This window comes from Helianthus annuus, chromosome 16 (genome assembly GCF_002127325.2).
Source record: "Helianthus annuus cultivar XRQ/B chromosome 16, HanXRQr2.0-SUNRISE, whole genome shotgun sequence".
In the NCBI taxonomy this organism is placed as follows: domain Eukaryota; kingdom Viridiplantae; phylum Streptophyta; class Magnoliopsida; order Asterales; family Asteraceae; genus Helianthus; species Helianthus annuus.
Window position 1 is genome coordinate 101,049,774 of NC_035448.2, and position 21,144 is coordinate 101,070,917.

At 38.8% G+C, this 21,144-nt stretch overlaps 1 protein-coding gene across 4 annotated transcripts; it reads right to left on the reverse strand.

Annotated features, from left to right (window-relative positions):
* Positions 1-17,325: 17,325 nt before the first annotated feature.
* Positions 17,326-20,324, reverse strand: LOC118488361. Of its 4 annotated transcripts, none has more exons than XR_004884381.1 (6): positions 20,132-20,324; positions 19,941-20,034; positions 19,640-19,730; positions 19,199-19,464; positions 18,995-19,098; positions 17,326-17,768 (listed from the first exon to the last, which is right to left on the reverse strand). XR_004884381.1 is itself a non-coding variant. In XM_035985825.1 (5 exons), the coding sequence occupies exons 2-5, from the start codon at positions 19,858-19,860 to the stop codon at positions 19,084-19,086; spliced, it is 408 nt and encodes a 135-aa protein (XP_035841718.1). In that variant the 5' UTR covers positions 19,861-20,034; positions 20,132-20,321; the 3' UTR covers positions 18,394-19,083. The 4 variants fall into 4 exon arrangements, 1 of the variants encoding a protein (XP_035841718.1); XR_004884378.1 differs by having other exon boundaries at positions 19,825-20,034; positions 20,132-20,320; XR_004884380.1 differs by having other exon boundaries at positions 19,825-20,320.
* Positions 20,325-21,144: the final 820 nt, after the last annotated feature.

Here is a 21,144-nt window from a genome sequence, read left to right on the forward strand (position 1 = left end):
CGAAAGGTGGCACGGAGAATGGTGGAACAGGGGGTATAGCAGGTGAAAACTGTGGTACCGCTGGGATAGGTGTCGGTACGTGTCCAAAAGGATGAGCCGAGGAACCCTCTCCAGGTCGAGCTGGAGGTGTAAACTGGGGGAACGAAAAAGAGGTATCAATGTGACGTGCATCGGTGATATGTGGGGGAATAGGTGGGAGCTCATCATCAGCTTCAATCCACCCATTCCGGGTGTGCGCATACCTGGGATCAATGTGGGTCGCGAATAGTGCATGCTCGGGCTCCAGGGGAACAGGATCAGGTAGGGGAGCAACAACAGGGTCAACGGGTGCATCAACGATGAAAGGGGCATCAACATGGTCAGCAGCAACAACATGATCACCCTCTAATAGTGGAGCATCAACCGGGTGATCATCAATGGGTGGGTCAGCAATCACAGGATCAACAACGGGTATACCAGCATGAACAGGGTCATGCTCAAACACTGGGTCGAGAGCGGCTATCGGCTCGGGGGCCATGGCAGGCTCGGGGTCATCAAATGCCATCTCAAAATCAAACTCAGGGTCAATGGGATCAACTGGGCCAACTGGGTCAACCGGGTCCTCCATAGGCTGATCCAGTGGTATAAACTCTATCTCCTGATCTGGGTCGAATCCAGGGGGAAAGACGGGATCGGAATCCTCCTCAATATCGTGCTCGAAAGCAAAGCTCGGGGCAAGGGCAACAGAGGACGCCCTATCGTACTAACTCTATTAGACGGACGGCCGTGCCTTAGCTTCATGGTTTAAGTTTTTGGGGAAATAGTTAGACAACTATTTCGTGTTTACATTTTGTAAATACTTGGTAATTCTTTTCCTTCCCAAGGATGGGGGATTTAATACATGTGCGTTCGTATAACTTCGGAATATATTATTAAGTCTCACTTAATATATATTTTACTTCTTACTCCAAAATATAAATATTCTTCCCAAAAATATTATATTTTAATACATATGATTTTCCCAAAATAATACCTTGACAAAAATATGCGTTCATAAATATTTCCTTAAAATGCGTAAGTTACGTTTTAAAGATCGAGTGGTAATAATAATTACCGGTGTAACTTAAATAATTATTGCGAAGGCGTTCGTATTATTTTGGAGTCGTTAACACGGTAATATTATTTTTACCCTAAAAATAATATTTGTATATTTCACAAAATAATCATAAACACATAACAAGTGACATTATGAAAAATATATATACTAAATATATATTTACCAAGTTTTATTTTGTGAAATCCCACCTCCGATATTTTGTAAATAAAGTCGTGTCGAAATCTATAATTTGAAAACAAGTCTAAAATGTATTTCTAACACTTGTAGTGAAAATAATTCTAAGTGTTAGGTTTTTGGAAAAATTTCGCCAGAGTTTCCCCTGTAACTGGAGGTGGCAACGCTTTCAAGCGTATCATTTTCTTTTATAAATCAAACCAACAATTTTCTCATTCAATCAAAACAATATCCAAAGCATCAAACTAGTCAAAATACATATAAATCGCATAAATTACATGAACTTGTGGTTTGTCCGGAATATGAAGTAAATCCCATTATTTTTAGTGGATCTTTACATAAATCAATCCGGTTTCGTAAAAACCTCGCTTTTAAAGAAATTCCATCTTTACAACTTCTTGTAAAATTTGGCAAAACTAGTTCTTTGTCGAAACTTAGTGTTACACAAGTGTTTACACACTTGTGTGTTTTTAAAAATCATTCTTGTTAGTGTAAGATCCGGTTTTAGAAAATAAGATTTCTTTGACACTTGGTCCTTTGAAAATACCGCTTGTAGATCCGTAGATCTACTAGTTTTAAACACTATTTCACAAGTAGAATCGTTTTTACACAAGTTCAAGTTTCGTGTGTGGTATAGTTTCATCACCTAACCCTTGTTAGACTAAAACAAACTCTATGTCATGATCCATGATCATGACTAATCCGGGTTAGACGATGATCCGAGCTACCACAACATAGATCGGCCTCAAATAACTACATAAAACAAATCTCACAAGATTTACACAACCCTTGTGCTATTAACCAACATATTCATCATTTTAATAGACTTTTAACACTTCATCTTGTATGTTCGCGAGTTTTAACCGTCATATTTCATTTTAACCACATTAAAATAGATAGAGAGTGTGTTTCAAGCAACTTACTACTAGCTCGAGGCTAGGGAAGATTCTAGTCGAAGAATGGGTGGATAAAAGAAATGAGATGAGGTCCTTCGCTTTCCGAATGCACCAAGCCTCCTCGTATGTGATCCTTGTCACTTGTAGTCACTTGGAATTGCAAGATCAAGATCGAATGATGGATGGATGATATAGGGGATGTTCGGCCGAGAGCTTATAGAGAGGGAGAGAGTGTGTGTGTTGGTGAGTTGGGTGATGGAAAGAATGTTGTGTTTAGGCTTGAACTTATAGGCAAATTACTACACACTTAACCAATGGATCATATGTTTTCTTGATATGGGACCAAGATGATTAAATTAATCAACAAGTACAAGGGGTGTCCCCCTTGGGGACGGTTTGGTTGGGGGGGGGGGTAACTTAGTTCAAATCCAACCAAACATTAAGTATTAGTTAGTTAAGTGTGGAGGTTAACTCTGTTACTGGTGTGTTATGCGTTATAGCGGGTGTTAGGGTATTCAGGGACCCTAACTGGCTCAGAAAAAGATAAACAATGTAAATGGCAATATTTTTATGTTCCGGGTAAAGTCCGGTTGTTCAGTTGGATAGTGATCCGTTAAAGCGCTTAACAAAGCTTTAAAGTGTCGTTAATACTATTTTTAGTGACACAACTTTTTCCCGACACTTTGGAAAGTGTCTAGTAATATTTTTCTCATGTTTTGGCACTTTATTAGTTAACCAAAAGCTGAATTTTTAGTTAAAGTGCTGAATTTTGTACTTAGAGTACGTTTTAGGCACATCCGGTCACTGTAACTTATTCCTAGTGACGCAGTTCTACAACCCTTATATCCCTACACTCTCTACTAGTGTAGCAAAATATCTCTGCCTCATACAGGCCTTAGAGGTAGTGTCTGCCTGATGCTGGCTATATCAGCATGTTTTGATAGGTTATCCGTTCATAGTGCTACTGTGCTTTTGTGCATCATGTTTGTCACTAAAGTTCAGCATGTAAATAATGTAGTGACAGTAAATAAAGTATGATGCAGGTATGTACATGTATCAGTAATTCAAGTAGCAGTTTATCCACAATTTCAGGTAAGCACAGTAATTAAGCAGTAATTAATTATTAATTAAGTCGTACGGATACCTGATTTAGTGCGGGTTGTCACAGTGATAACAATGCTAAGCCTATGGGTATTGACATGTCTCAACTTCGATGTTATAATTTCCATGAGAAGGGGCATTTTGCTAGGGAATGCACAAAGCAACAAATTAATCGCACATCAGAGAAGAAAAGAGAAGCTGACATCTCTCCTCCTGCCAATGGATTTGCAAGCTCAAGCGAATCAAAGGCACTTGTGACTCAAGTAGGTGGAGTTTTTTATTGGAGCGATCAGATAGAGGCACTAAATATTAGTTCACCGAATCATGTTTTTGTGGTTGCCATCGAGGATGCTTCATCCTCTTCTGCATAAACCGTTGAGGTAAATTTTAAAATTTGTTCTCAAATGTATATTGAACGTGTTGCTTTTTATCGTAAACATAATGATGAACTGTGCACTAAAGTTGGGATATGCAAAGGTTTAAAACAACAATTTATAACTATAGCATAGACTTACAAAACAATAATTGAGGCTTTAAACAAAGACATATCCTAACTCAAGCAATAAATCAGTGACAAGAATGTCATTCACCTGTATTCTAAGAAAAAGATACAACACCTAATTGATGTGTTAGAACATATGAAAGCTAAATATCAAACTGCAGATTTGAGTTTCAAAAAGTTTGAAATACTAGCAAGGTTGCATAAAATATCATAGATAGACAATTAAGGGGTAAGAGAATACCAGAGATTGGATTCAGTAGAGTCCTTCCTCCTTTCAGTGACAACTATACCAGTATGCCATTACCCAAAGAAGAGGAAAATAATGAAGTTAATATGGTATACGGGAAAAATACAGTTGTCCTGATGTGGTTGAATCAATACTAACATCAATAGACGTTGAATTTAAATGTGCGAATGATACTCATAAATCTACTCCTTGTGCAAATAAAGTAAACAATGCTGATTGGGATAGGGAGGGTGACGATTATTAAGATGATTGTTTAAAAACTAGTTCTTCTTTTAATTCGTTTAAAACTGATACTATTTCAAAAACTTATGATGTTTTGGGCCCGGATTCTAAAGGCAAAGTTTTGGTTGAATTTCATATTTTTAAACCTAACTTGTTTGTTTATGATGGTAATGATTGTTCTATTTCAAAATATTAGAATGTAAAGAAATCATCTGCTAATGTGTTTGTGACTTCTGATGTTAATGGTGAAAGTAAAAAGTTAGTTAAGCCACGTACTCCGAAGAAGAACACCAATAAAAGTAAAACAACTTAATTTGGTGTCAGCATCCAACAAAATCAGTCAAGTCATAACATAGTGTCAAGTCTGATACATCGCAATGTAGTACATGAAATGAAGTTTATGCTCCTTATGTGAAGAAGCAGACTTGCTCCAATTGTGGAATTAAAGGGCACATTCATAGGAATTGCAAGAATCGTCCTTATGTACCTTGTTGTAATATACATCAAAAAGTTATTCCTATGTCTAAGAGTCATTCTAAGCCAATGAAAGTGATATCACCTAAGGCAGTTAAGAATGTCAAGGCTAAGGCTAAGCCTTATGGTGGAGATTGATATGTTGTTAAAGCTAAATGAAAACAGACTTTGAAACTGTGACACTCTAGGTTTTTCCGAACGAACACCTTGTAATATTTTTGTGTATATATATGTTATTAAATGGAAACGTGACCTTTTGCATGATATGTGTTGTATGTATGTATTATATATATATGTATGTGAGTCGAGACCATGACTCGCAACCACTCGGTTGCGATGGGCCACTCGGTCTCGAGTGGGCCTCTTGGGCCGTAACCGGTTTGGGCCGAAACCCCCTTAGCCCATTTGATACTTGGTATAAATCCCAACTTTCCCCACTTTCCTTCATTTTTACACAAACATATCCACACACTCCTTCTATTCTCTCTCATTGCAAACCCCAAACAACACCCCATTCTCTTCCAATTCTCGGTTCAAGCTTGGAGCAAATCGGTAGGATCTCGGTCAAGAAACTCGGTCAAGATCATCACCACAAGTCGGACACTCCATTCTCCCATTTTCTTCCTTTGTTTCGGCTCCTTCTTCATAACCGGTTAATGTTCTATTATGTGTAATAGATGCCTTGTATGTTTGATGAATGAAATGTTTATGAACTAGAAAATGCTTGGTTAGAATTGTTATGCATGATTTTTAGGTTGATTTGTGAGTTTCACTATATGTGTAAACCCTTATGTATGAATACTTGCTAACATGTTTAAAGATGGCTAGATAATGGTAGTTTAAGAGTATTCATGGCTAACCAAACTATGCTTCATTGTTTCTTGCAAAATGATATTGTTAAACATAAGATTTCGGCTACAAAATGTATGTTTCTTTGTTCTTGCATGATGATCTTGATGAAATATGTGATTTTCGGTTCAAAAATGTATGATTATGATAAGATGAAAACCCTAGAAATCTATGAACTTGTGATGAACTTGTTGAATATGGTTTGAAGATTTTAAAAAAAGGCAATGTTTGATCCAATTTTTATTAATGATAGTTTAGGAAAACTTGTTAGTGAAACCTTATTGGTTGTTTCCTGATTTGGGCCTGATTACATAGTACAATTTGGACTGATGTATCTGAACCAACACGTGAACATGAAAAGGACAGCATTATGACTCGCAACCACACAGTTGCGACTCGCAACCACAGCGTGATAACTCGAAACCACAGCGGTTGCGACTCGTAACCATGGCGTAACAACTCGAGACCACGCAGTTGCGACTCGCAACCACAGCGTGACAAGCCGAAACCTCCTGGTTGCGACTCGAGACCACCTGGTTGCGACTGGGCTGTCCACTTAGGTTATTGGGCCATAATGTGTTTAAAAATGGGCTGCCTGTTGACTGGACTACGTGTTGCTGTTTGATTGTGTAAAGGTTAGGGCCGGCCCAATAACCCACTGTATGTTGTATGTATGATATGTGTTAGTTATGTGTAAGTTTTTACGTGAATGCTTGTACACCAAACCTGACCTATACCGGTAACCATGCTAGGACGTGGTGACCAACGTGTTCGACAAGTAACCTAACCTGCCGAGCAACCCAAGGTGAGTTCACACACTAAAAGCATGCGTCCCGCGGAGGGACACGAACAAACTACCAACTTTGGGGAAAACACCTTTGACCCATTACTCCGGGGGAAAACAGAATGGGCAATTACTATCTCCGGGGGAGATACGTTTGGATATTATTTATAAATCACAACTAGCCAGACTAAACGAAACTCTATCACTTTAAGTCCCTGCTTACAATACCGATTAATCGCCGGGGGCGAACGGGTTATTAGTTGATAGCGCTATTAGGTTTGACAACCTCACACCGTGACCGGGGGGATCGGGCGTGAACTAGTAGACCTTGCAACATGGTCAATGACGATAGACATTGACTCGGGGCACAACAACTTTCCGTCAACAGTTTCGGTATCTACAGTTTAGTGAGCTTACAGATGGGGTAGCTCCCCACAACGTGATTATAAATGCCTTATCTAAACAACTCAAGTTTTTGGTAAACTAAAACTGGACAACTAGTGAACTCACTCAGCATTATTGTTGACCCCTTACTGCATGCTTCGCAGGTAACCAGTGACTCAGGAGCTGCTGCTTGGGGATGTGTAGTGTTCGTCAAAACCCGTGTGTTGGGTTTAACTATCTTGAACTAAGAACTATCTTTAAAACTACTTTGGTTTATGCTTCCGCTGTTTTGTTAAACTAATCATCGAACTTAAACTGCAATGTTGCTAACTACTTTGGATAGTAAATATTTCTAATATTAAATCAATGCTCAGTATGATTAGAGGCTGGATCCTGGTCAGTCACGCCTCCAAGCGGTGGTGTTCCGCATGTGGATTTTGGGGGTGTGACAGATTGGTATCAGAGCCATTGGTTATAGTGAACTTGGTTTTAAAAAGGGAAAATCTTTTTGGGAAAAACCAGACTATAACATGTGACTCGCGACGACACTACATTCCAAGTGCAAGGCTCAACACACTTGACCTCATAGCTCGGACTAGTGTTTACTTGTTTGCTTACCTTATGTTTCCTGTTTTGCTATACGTACTAGTGTGCCTAAATTAGATAGATACACCTCTCTCTTCTATCTCATTCTCGCTACGTTACAAACTTGAGAACGAGTACTACGCGCTTAAGATGGTTGGGTCAGAGATTGAAACCTACACCAAGCTGTCCAATGACTATGCTGCCCTTTGCCCAAACATGTCTCGACCTATGTATCGAAGGATCGAATTGTACGTCAAGGGTTTGGCCCCAGAAATTCGAAGCCATGTAACTTCAGCCAACCTCACTACCATTCAGCCGATCGTTCGACTTGCTCACAAACTTATTGATCAGGCCGTAGAAGAGGGCAGGTTGCCCAAAAGGATCAGTGCTACTGTCGGAACTTCTAGTGACAACAAGCGTAAGTGGGAAGGAAATCAAAGCAAGGATGCTAACCCCACTCAGGCCCCAGCACAGCAAAGGAAAACTGAAAACAACAAGGGCACTCAACAACAGGGTGGCTATCGCGGTAACCACCCCAAGTGCAACAAGTGCAATCGACATCACAGTGGGCCTTGTGGGAAAAGTCAGTGTCAACGATGTAACAAAATGGGGCATGAGGCCAAGGACTGTAGGAGTCCACGTCCCGTGGGGCAGAACCAGCAGCAACAACATCACGGGAATGCCAAGGGTTGTTTCCAGTGTGGAGCTGAGGGGCACTTTAAGAAGAATTGCCCTGAACTGAACCAGAACCGCAACAACAATCAGGGAGCTGGAAACAACGATCAGAATAACAACGCTGGGAATGGTGCTAGAGGAAGGGCTTTTGTGATTGGAGCTGGAGAAGCGAGGAATGACCCCAATGTCGTGGCGGGTAAGTTCCTACTCGATGATCGTTATGTTTCTGTATTATTTGATTCTGGAGCCGATGCTAGTTATGTGTCCCTACGTATTAGTAAGAAGCTTAAGCGTCCGCTTTCGTTACTAAGTTCACATCATATCGTCGAGTTAGCTAATGGTAGAAACATCGAGGCCTCACATGTTATCGAAGGCTGCAAACTAGAATTGTCTGGTCAGACGTTTAGCATCGATCTTTTCCCTGTTACTCTTGGAAGCTTCGACGTCGTCATCGGTATGGATTGGTTATCCAAGCATCGCGCTGAGATCCTCTGTCAAGGGAAAGCAGTTCGTATTCCCCGCCGTTCTGGCAAACCCCTCATCGTACAAGGTGGCAAAGGCGGAGAAATCTCAGGCGTTATCTCATTCTTGAAGGCTCAGAAGTGTTTACGAAAAGGGCACACCGCTATCTTAGCACTTGTCACCAACACGCAGGAAAAGGAAAAGAGGATTGAAGACTTTCCAGTAGTGCGTGACTACCCCGAGGTATTTCCTGAGGAACTACCTGGACTCCCTCCCCACCGTCAGGTCGAATTCCAAATCGAGCTAGCTCCCGGAGCAGCGCCTATAGCTCGTGCGCCTTATCGACTAGCCCCCGCAGAATTGAAGGAACTCTCTACTCAACTACAGGAATTATTGGATAAAGGGTTTATCCGCCCTAGTTCATCACCCTGGGGAGCACCGGTACTCTTTGTTAAGAAGAAGGATGGCACGTTCCGAATGTGCATTGACTATCGTGAGCTGAACAAAGTTACCATCAAGAATCGTTACCCTCTCCCGCGAATCGACGACCTATTCGATCAATTGCAAGGATCGAGCTACTATTCTAAGATTGACCTGCGATCGGGCTATCATCAGCTAAGGGTCCGTAATGAAGACATCTCCAAAACTGCATTCAGAACTCGTTATGGTCATTATGAATTCCTTGTTATGCCCTTTGGAATGACCAACGCGCCCGCAGTATTCATGGATCTCATGAACCGAGTGTGCAAACCTTACCTCGACAAATTTGTTATCGTGTTTATAGACGACATCCTGATCTACTCGAAAAGTCAAGAAGAGCATGAACAGCACCTACGCCTTATCCTCGAACTCCTTCGCAATGAGCAACTGTATGCCAAGTTCTCGAAATGCGACTTCTGGCTTCGAGAAGTCCATTTCCTTGGGCACGTGGTTAACAAGGATGGAATTCACGTCGACCCGGCTAAGATCGACTCAATAAAGAATTGGCCTACTCCTAAGACTCCGATCGAAGTCCGCCAATTCTTGGGACTAGCAGGGTACTATCGAAGATTTATCATGGGATTCTCAAAGATCGCTCAGCCTCTCACGGCTCTTACTCAGAAGGGTATGGTTTATAAATGGGGTGAAGCTCAGGAAACCGCATTTCAGAAACTAAAGGATAACCTCTGTAGTGCTCCTATTCTCTCGTTGCCTGAAGGCACTGACGACTTCGTGGTTTACTGCGATGCATCCATCCATGGGCTCGGTTGTGTGTTAATGCAACGCGACAAAGTTATTGCTTACGCCTCTCGACAACTTAAGACGCACGAAAGGAACTACACTACGCACGACTTGGAACTAGGAGCAGTGATCTTTGCGCTTAAGATATGGAGACATTACCTGTACGGTACCAAGTGCACCATTTACACCGATCACAGGAGTCTCGAGCATATCTTCAAGCAAAAGGAATTAAACATGCGACAACGTCGATGGGTCGAACTCCTGAATGATTATGAATGCGCTATCAAGTACCATCCGGGCAAGGCCAATGTCGTGGCAGACGCCCTCAGCCGAAAAGACACTACGCCCAAGCGCGTGCGAGCATTACAACTTACCATTCAGTCTAATCTCCCTACCCAGATTCGGAATGCTCAGACTGAAGCTCTGAAACCGGAAAACATCAGGGCTGAGTCCCTGCGAGGATCGAGACAACGACTAGAGCAAAAAGAAGACGGCGCCTACTATGTGGCAGGGCGCATTTGGGTCCCACTTTACGGAGATCTACGAGAGCTTGTGATGGACGAAGCCCATAAGTCCCGTTATTCAGTACATCCAGGTTCAGATAAGATGTACCACGACTAAAGGACCACTTACTGGTGGCCTGGCATGAAAGCCCACATAGCAGCATACGTCAGCAAATGTTTGACCTGTGCAAGAGTCAAGACTGAGTATCAGAAACCAGCAGGCCTACTCCAGCAACCCGAAATCCCGAAGTGGAAATGGGAGCAAATTTCCATGGATTTTGTTACGGGGCTACCTAGATCCCAACGCGGAAATGACACTATTTGGGTGATAGTAGATCGATTGACTAAGTCTGCACACTTTCTGGCCATTAAGGAAACAGACAAGTTTTCTACCTTGGCAGAAATCTATTTAAAGGAGGTAGTCTCGAGGCACGGGGTGCCAACTTCTATTATTTCCGACCGAGACGCTCGTTTTACTTCCGAGTTGTGGCAAGCTATGCACAAATCCTTTGGCTCACGCTTGGACATGAGCACCGCTTATCACCCACAAACGGATGGGCAGTCTGAACGCACCATCCAAACCCTGGAAGACATGCTTAGGGCATGTGTGATCGATTTTGGCAAGAACTGGGAGAAGCATCTACCGCTGGTGGAATTCTCCTACAACAACAGCTACCACACTAGCATTCAGGCGGCACCTTTTGAGGCATTGTACGGTCGTAAATGCCGATCACCTCTTTGCTGGGCGGAAGTTGGTGACAGTCAACTCACAGGCCCAGAACTGGTGGTAGATACAACGGAAAAGATTGCCCAGATCAGGCAACGCATGGCGGCAGCTCGTGACCGTCAGAAAAGCTACGCTGATAAGCGTAGGAAACCGCTAGAATTCCAGGTCGGGGACCGGGTTCTACTTAAAGTCTCACCCTGGAAGGGTGTGGTTCGTTTCGGTAAACGAGGCAAGCTGAATCCGCGATATGTTGGACCATTCGAAATTACCGAGAAAATCGGTAAGGTTGCTTATAGATTGAACCTGCCTGCAGAGCTGAGTGCAGTGCACAATGTCTTTCACGTGTCTAATCTGAAGAAGTGTCTGTCAGATGAAACACTCATAATTCCTTTCAAGGAACTCACTATTGATGAACAGCTACACTTTACTGAGGAACCGATTGAGATCACGGATCGAGAGATCAAAACCCTCAAACGTAGCCAGATACCTCTCGTGCGAGTTCGTTGGAACTCACGACGTGGCCCAGAGTTTACCTGGGAGCGGGAAGACCAGATGAAGTGCAAGTATCCCCAGTTGTTCCCAAACGAAAACCCCAGCACTGAAGCTACAACTGAATTTCAGGACGAAATTCCAAACTAACGGGGGGATGATGTGACACCCCGCTGAAACACTCTAGCTTGACAGTGGCTGCTCTAACTTTCGGGACGAAAGTTCTTAAAACTTGGGGATAATGTGACACTCTAGGTTTTTCCGAACGAACACCTTGTAATATTTTTGTGTATATATATGTTATTAAATGGAAACGTGACCTTTTGCATGATATGTGTTGTATGTATGTATTATATATATATGTATGTGAGTCGAGACCATGACTCGCAACCACTCGGTTGCGAGTGGGCCACTCGGTCTCGAGTGGGCCTCTTGGGCCGTAACCGGTTTGGGCCGAAACCCCCTTAGCCCATTTGATACTTGGTATAAATCCCAACTTTCCCCACTTTCCTTCATTTTTACACAAACATATCCACACACTCCTTCTATTCTCTCTCATTGCAAACCCCAAACAACACCCCATTCTCTTCCAATTCTCGGTTCAAGCTTGGAGCAAATTGGTAGGATCTCGGTCAAGAAACTCGGTCAAGATCATCACCACAAGTCGGACACTCCATTCTCCCATTTTCTTCCTTTGTTTCGGCTCCTTCTTCATAACCGGTTAGTGTTCTATTATGTGTAATAGATGCCTTGTATGTTTGATGAATGAAATGTTTATGAACTAGAAAATGCTTGGTTAGAATTGTTATGCATGATTTTTAGGTTGATTTGTGAGTTTCACTATATGTGTAAACCCTTATGTATGAATACTTGCTAACATGTTTAAAGATGGCTAGATAATGGTAGTTTAAGAGTATTCATGGCTAACCAAACTATGCTTCATTGTTTCTTGCAAAATGATATTGTTAAACATAAGATTTCGGCTACAAAATGTATGTTTCTTTGTTCTTGCATGATGATCTTGATGAAATATGTGATTTTCGGTTCAAAAATGTATGATTATGATAAGATAAAAACCCTAGAAATCTATGAACTTGTGATGAACTTGTTGAATATGGTTTGAAGATTTCAAAAAAAGGCAATGTTTGATCCAATTTTTATTAATGATAGTTTAGGAAAACTTGTTAGTGAAACCTTATTGGTTGTTTCCTGATTTGGGCCTGATTACATAGTACAATTTGGACTGATGTATCTGAACCAACACGTGAACATGAAAAGGACAGCATTACGACTCGCAACCACACAGTTGCGACTCGCAACCACAGCGTGATAACTCGAAACCACAGCGGTTGCGACTCGTAACCATGGCGTAACAACTCGAGACCACGCAGTTGCGACTCGCAACCACAGCGTGACAAGCCGAAACCTCCTGGTTGCGACTCGAGACCACCTGGTTGCGACTGGGCTGTCCACTTAGGTTATTGGGCCATAATGTGTTTAAAAATGGGCTGCCTGTTGACTGGACTACGTGTTGCTGTTTGATTGTGTAAAGGTTAGGGTCGGCCCAATAACCCACTGTATGTTGTATGTATGATATGTGTTAGTTATGTGTAAGTTTTTACGTGAATGCTTGTACACCAAACCTGACCTATACCGGTAACCATGCTAGGACGTGGTGACCAACGTGTTCGACAAGTAACCTAACCTGCCGAGCAACCCAAGGTGAGTTCACACACTAAAAGCATGCGTCCCGCGGAGGGACACGAACAAACTACCAACTTTGGGGAAAACACCTTTGACCCATTACTCCGGGGGAAAACAGAATGGGCAATTACTATCTCCGGGGGAGATATGTTTGGATATTATTTATAAATCACAACTAGCCAGACTAAACGAAACTCTATCACTTTAAGTCCCTGCTTACAATACCGATTAATCGCCGGGGGCGAACGGGTTATTAGTTGATAGCGCTATTAGGTTTGACAACCTCACACCGTGACCGGGGGATCGGGCGTGAACTAGTAGACCTTGCAACATGGTCAATGACGATAGACATTGACTCGGGGCACAACAACTTTCCGTCAACAATTTCGGTATCTACAGTTTAGTGAGCTTACAGATGGGGTAGCTCCCCACAATGTGATTATAAATGCCTTATCTAAACAACTCAAGTTTTTGGTAAACTAAAACTGGACAACTAGTGAACTCACTCAGCATTATTGTTGACCCCTTACTGCATGCTTCGCAGGTAACCAGTGACTCAGGAGCTGCTGCTTGGGGATGTGTAGTGTTCGTCAAAACCCGTGTGTTGGGTTTAACTATCTTGAACTAAGAACTATTTTAAAACTACTTTGGTTTATGCTTCCGCTGTTTTGTTAAACTAATCATCGAACTTAAACTGCAATGTTGCTAACTACTTTGGATAGTAAATATTTCTAATATTAAATCAATGCTCAGTATGATTAGAGGCTGGATCCTGGTCAGTCACGCCTCCAAGCGGTGGTGTTCCGCATGTGGATTTTGGGGGTGTGACAGAAACAAACACTTGTTTTGAAAACTAAACCAGTTTCAAAGTTTGTCCTTGTTTAAAAAACGAATAAAGTTTCTAAACAGACAGTTCTAACAAAGGATCCAAAGAAAATTTCTAAGCCTAACCAGATTTGGAAACCAATATCAAAAACAACAACATCCCAATTCTCTGAAACAAATGGAGATATGTGCTTACAAGAAGTTTCTTATGTTGATTCTTCAGGAACACCCAGATGTATAATGGCCTGGTACGGATCTCCAACTAGATCTCCACAATGTGAAGGAACGACCAAGGGGAAATATCAACAAGTCTTTGGTTCATTGACAGTGGTTGTTCCACACACATGATCAGAGACATATTCTAGTTATATGATGCACAAGATTTCAATGGGGGATATGCGAACTCTACAAGGGACAAAAGTCACAAAGTCATCAAAAAGGGGTACAATAGTGAATGATTCCCTTAAATTGCTAAGTTTTACTAATTAATGATGATTTTCAAAACAACAAAAAGATTTTTCTTAGTTCTTTAAAATTTGTACATTTTTATTTATTTTTATGCTCAAATTTTGGGGGAGTAATAAGAAAAATCCAAAAAAAAAAAAATAGAAAAATCAGAAAAATGGTGTTTTAATTGCATCATATAGGAAGTGATAAGAATTTTCGTCTGAAGGCTATACTGACACATGTAAGGCCTTAAAAGGAAAAGACTAGGAGCTAGTGTGATATGGTGATAGATTTACCGCTCTAAATGATAAAAGATACTAAGTTATATAAAGATAACAGACTATGTATCATATGGGTAACATGTCACGGCATATGAACTTATATTCTTAAATCTTGCGTTGATAGATTGCCAACGTATGAGGTTTTGGGTCTTTATATTTTGAGTCATCCGATAATATCTTGGTTGTCCTTTTGTTGCATCCAGATATATGCAGATCTAGACACAACCAGGATATCTTAAAAGAACCAAATGGCTAAAACCCTTAAAGGAAGATAGTATCATTTAAGAGAATTCCATGAGCTGAAAAGCAAAATTCGTACCAAAAAGGTATTTGTCTAACCATGGTCAAACACAAAACATTAGGTTATTTGACTGTACGATGGTACATACCTGAACTCCAATGGTTTGACCTTGTATCAAAAGGATGATTCCAGATACTCATCCACTACAATAAATTGTTGTGCATACTTTAATCGCAAGGGTATGTCATGGAATGGGACACGCATGTATAATAGGAAAACATATACCTTAAATATATCACAAAGTTGAAAGATTGAAAATAGGTGTCAAAGTTTAAGTGGACATATATGTCGTCAATCACCTATATCATTCTGAGTAAATCTATGCCGAAAAGTGTTCCTTAGTCAGTCAGTAAGCGATTTGATCCCATATACAATTTCCTGTAAAGTTTGTATATTTGTTTGGTTTATTCATTTTATTTTTAGTTATTAATTTTATCTTTTTAAATAAACTGTCAAAATAAAGTTTAACCAGGGCATTTAACGGAATTGTTTTGAAAGATGGGCTGAGAATGACATGTGACCATTGTAAACTTGGTGGACTCCACAACCAAGGCACCGAGAATGTGGGAGTTTGGGTTGATGATACATATTAGAAAGGTCAAGATTGTGTTCCAGAAAAGATTCGTGCAACCAGAAGAACCTGTCGTTGATCGAGTTAACTTGGAATCTTTAGATGATAAAGAGATGATAGAATAGGATTTGAATCCTCAAGTACCCGTAATTCCCTTGGAAAAACAAAAGTTATTCCTCCTCACGAACCATTCTCTTGTGAAAATTCAACGAATCTTGATTTCAACCAAATTGCTGATATAAATCCTAGGACTAGCAAAAGACTTTATCCTAATAGAAGTAGATTGGGTGCCACACCGATTAACCATCACAGTAATCAACACTGCCGCTTATTTCATCATTTGCTACTCAAATGCAAGGAATGGTGTTTGTGTTGAAACTTTAAATGACTGAGAAAGTTGATGAAGACTGATACTACGAATCAAGACATTGACAAGATCATATGATGCAGAAGTCACCAGACTTAGGTTAATAGCATAATCCCAGGGGGAGATTGTAAGGGTATATTTTATAGTATTACGTATTAATCATATCAGGTCCGGGTTCGAGTTGTAAACGAATAAGTATTATAAAGGTTGGGCTAGTTAAGGGTGTTTGGGCAGATACATATGTTTAGGGTTGGCTTAGGAAGTTCGAAACCTATGAGGTATATATACAAGGTTTCCACTTCATTCATAGGTTGGTAGTTTTAATTTGTTTTCTCTGTACCAGAGGTTTTGCTCTCAAAGTAATAGAACGTGTGCAGTTTAGGACTTACATTTGTGTTCTTCATCTTATTAATTCTTGAATCACTACGTGTTTGGATTATGAACAAACACGCAGTTCGTTGATATCATTGAAAGATCCACGGATTTAGGACTTACATCCATTACCCATAACTCTTCATTGGGTTTTGGAGTTGAAAGAACGTATAACCAACCATGTAATTAAAATGTTAAACAAACACTAGGTTATCACCCGGGAACTTCCCGGGTAGGAAAAATTAAATTACATTAATCTTAATGCAAATAAAGTGACATATTACATATACTACTAACAAAATGGATTGTATCATTAGGTATGAAGTTTTCTTTATAAGTTGTGTACAAAAAAATCAAGAAATAAGACAAATAATGTTACATTTACAATTTAATTTACTGAAAGTAACATGAGCTCGGTCCGATTGGTGTAGCACGCCCCGCCGCATCCAACGTTGTAGATGCAAGTACTCTTTGATTTAACAAACAACTAAAATTTGATATCTTTGAAGTTACTTCATAAATCATAAACAAAGTGACAATGACTATCTAATTGCTGATTACAAAAACCACAACTAAGAACACCAACCAATAAGGCAATTCTATCTTGAGCTCTTAGCTTTTCATTAACTACCACATATCAAATCGCACCAAACCATCTGATTATAAATAGCTTAATTGGAGTTATGTTAGATCTTTAACAATTACCTTCAATTACAAACTTGACACTGTCAACTCAGCTTGCTATCAAATGAAGTCCTTTTGGGTGTGATTTCTACTGAAGAATTGGAGTCTATAACAGCATATGCATATTCTTATTGGCGTATAGACGAACTCATGCATTTATAAACCAGGTTGAAGCGTGTTTCATTTGACTTATAAAGATTTTCAATATGATTATATGAAATGTCACCTTTTGTATTTTTTAGCACACTCGATCTAAGCACGGGCATTGATTAGCTTCTTTAACTCTTTCTACATGTTGAAAATAAAAAATGGTTATTTTATATTATATAAAAAGACTAAAAACACCTAAATAGAATATTATAAAAAAACAAATTACCTGTCACGATGCAATCTATAAGGGGCACCCCTATTATAACATCGGAATCAGTGTTGGCATGTATTATAAGACCATCATTGTTATGCCTAACCGTTCCAATTATGCCCATCAAACAATGCTCCTTAACAAATATAATATAGATAAATTTGCAATCAATATTTTATATAGATATAACCTTGGTGTCACGTTAAGGCTAAAAGGGGGAAAGATTTTTAAAGAAAAAAAAGAAGAGCCAACCTTTGAGCACTGAAATTAACTCGCGCAATGATGTTTTGATACCGTTATAACTAAAAGTGTCATGTTACATCAATATAAGATACAAGTAAAGTGTCATGTTACATAAAATTGTGATAAAGAGGAAAAACAATTTAAAGATAGTCGAGTCCCTCCTTTAAAGATGCATATCCTTCGAGTTGGCAAAACTTTTCCCATAGTAAATTGACTCCCTTCTATGAAAAGAACCAACCAAAACCAAAAATTATGAGGATATTATAAAGAAACTGAGCTTGCTATAACCTTAGATCAACTGTAATATTGAGAATATTATAAAGAATCATAAATGACAATAGCATCAGTAAAAGATATGTTAGATATATGGTGATGATAAAAACTTAATCTAAGGAAGCGATAATTTTGGTATTGTTTCTTTATATATATTCAGGAAACTGTATTTGAAAAATTTTACAATTACATTAATCTCGATATTATTTTTTTTAAATCGGAAACATCTATCTTTAATTACAATCAATTAATGATAACCTTATAATTAACCTTAAATAGCCTTAACATTTTAGTAAGCATTAATTTTTTCTTAAAAAAAATTACTTAGTTAGACAGTTAGAAAATAATTTTCAACAGACCACTCTAGTTTGATCTTTGAATTTACGAATACGTTAAATTTCATTTAATTTTCAATTGTTTTATTTTAACTACAATCAATGTTTTTCATAAGTAACATTAAAAATGAAACTAATTACAAAATTAAAGATTTAATTTATTATCATCTTTAACAACTTACTCATTTTTTTGGGAAAAATATTCAATCATATATAACACATCAATTATTTACCGCATACAAAGCAAAATGATGGCATCTAGGGATGAGCACGGTCCTAACCCGTACCGGTATCAAGAATCCTAAAAATGGGTACCGGTACGAACGAATATTAGAAGGTAAAAACTGGTACCGGTAAAAAAAACCCCAAAAAATTCGGTAACGGACTGGTTCCAAACCGGTACCCGATACCATTTGCTCTTCCCTATTCACATCAAATATTAAAATTTTTATTTCGAATATTTTCTTTTTGTTATATGCTTTAAAAACGATTTCTCTTAATAAGCATCAAACATCTTTTGCAAGAACAACATATTTAAAATCAATCGGCATAAAAGACACAATCAAATCAATGGTTGGCTAAAGCTTAAGCAAACGCGGATTACAACCTGTTGTTAACCAGGTGTTGAAACAATTTCAAGTGCTCAACTCAACACAATGTTTTATGTAAAAAATCGTACTGTGTGTGATTTATATACGAAGTGCAACATATACATTTTATAAAGTATAAAATCTTCAAACTTGGTTATCATGGTCAATTCGTGCACAAAAACACCATATTCATAGTATCAAAACCTTAATTAATATAATGACGGATAATGTATTAAATAAGAATAATACCTTCAACAACGAACATGATGTCGAAGGAAAACAACCATCAAACCATGAACAACAATGCTGATGAAGAAGTAAAGCAGATTACTTGATTTCTATTTCCAGCAACTCTAAAATATGACAAAGAATAACAATGTGAGACTAAATATGGAATCTGGTACAAAAAAAAGGAAGAGGAGAACATAGAACAATAAAGATTAGTTTCCATACTATTAAAAACCCGTTTCGCTTCATTTCATTCCAAACCCTCACCGAGTCTCGCTCACCCCCTAAATGACAAGTACTCCCACATTCCGACAATGAATCGCGCGGTTCCACTTGATCTTGATCATCTTCGATGTTTAGATCAAATGTGAAACCTCTTGACTTTACACAATTCATCTTTGATTGCGATAAAGTTGTATCATCAACACATGATGGACCATCATCTTTAGCATTGAGATCAATTGCTGAAGCATTGTTATGCTTTATTTTCCCTGCTTGAACACAAATTTATATTTAAATTCAAATCAAAACATAATCAAATTTTTACATAAACAAACAACATAAAGTTGCATTAAATCGAAAACCCACAAAAAAATAAATCCCAAATTTGAAAATTTAAAACTAAAAAAAAAACTCATCAAATTAAAGCATATCTAAACAATTCACCTTCTGAACGAAAAACAAATTCAAGATCTCTAATTTTTGCTCTTTTTGCTCCAAATTCTTCAAACTCATCACTTTCTTCAGCAAATCTTTTCTGAAAATCATGAACCACGCCAATCAAATTCAGACCAAAATGGATCCAAAAATCCGATCAACAAAAAATTCATAACAAATAAACAAAGCAAAACCTTCGATGCAGACCCGTCTGCAACACTTGGATCCATAATGTAAATCGATTAAAGGGTTTCTCTAGATATAATACGATTCAATTGCCCCTTCAAACATCAAAGATTTAGATAATTACCTGTATTAAATCGGATCTTCAGTTGTATATCAACGATGATAAAATCATTGAACACGGAGAAAGAGTAGGAGTTGTCAACAGAATATAAGAAACCCTAATTTCAAAAACCCAAAAATCTTAAGAATCAAATGAAAACAGAGAATATATAAGAAAGATTAGAAATGAAATATTTAAAGTTTACGCTATATTACATCGGATTTTGACTTGTATATCGTCGTTGATAAGAAGGAGGCGGAGGCGGACAGCACAATAACACCGAGAAGATAGGGTTAACAATGGTTGTTGGCGATGACACAAATGAAGATTGGAAATATTAATTTTTTTATAACATATATATACGGATCTGAATTAGTGGATTCGGATACAAAACGGGGCTTCATTATATGTGAAAAGAATACCCATTCAGTTTCCCGCCAAAACCACATCTAGGAAGCCCTAATATTGTGCCAAGTGTCCCAAATTTTTTTTGTTTATTATATATAATAGATAATAGATTATTAATTATCCTTAAATGGGTCATTCAATTCTCTCCTTTGTTACCTCATACCAAACACCCCGTTATGTTTTGGCTTTTAAATGAAACTAGATGTAAAACCCGTGTGCAAACACGAGTGGTTTTTAGAAAATATATATACCATATTTTATTAAACAACGAATCACTATACTTATTCAAATTCCAACATCACTAATGAAAAAATATGAAATGCACATGTTAAGGTAGCTTTTGTCACTACTCGAGCTCTAGAGCCCGACTTTCCCATGGTCGAGCAACAATCCATCGCTCCATCCAACTCCAGCCCCAATTATATGTTGCGAGATTGGAACCATTTGCATCTAAATTGGAATTAGAATGCGCCCTCCACTGCAAATATTTGGATAGTCAACAGAATTCCTACTACTAAAGAAAGTCAACTAAGAGTGGATAAGAGAATGTGATTTGACATTTGAGTTTACCTGATGAGAGAAGGCGTATGCCATTGCACGTTCATGTTTTATAGTTGTTCTTCTCTTTGTTTTTTGCGCGCAAGAGCCTCAGTCATCATATCATGGCTGCCTTTCCATTCCACCTGCAATCAGTTTTGACGAAATTATTGGTCAAACTCTTGCAAAGACCTTGCCAATGGCATCTAATGACCTAAATGTATTATCTTTTCCTTACATTTTATGAACAGTTACTTGAAAATGTAAAAATATCAAATCTTTA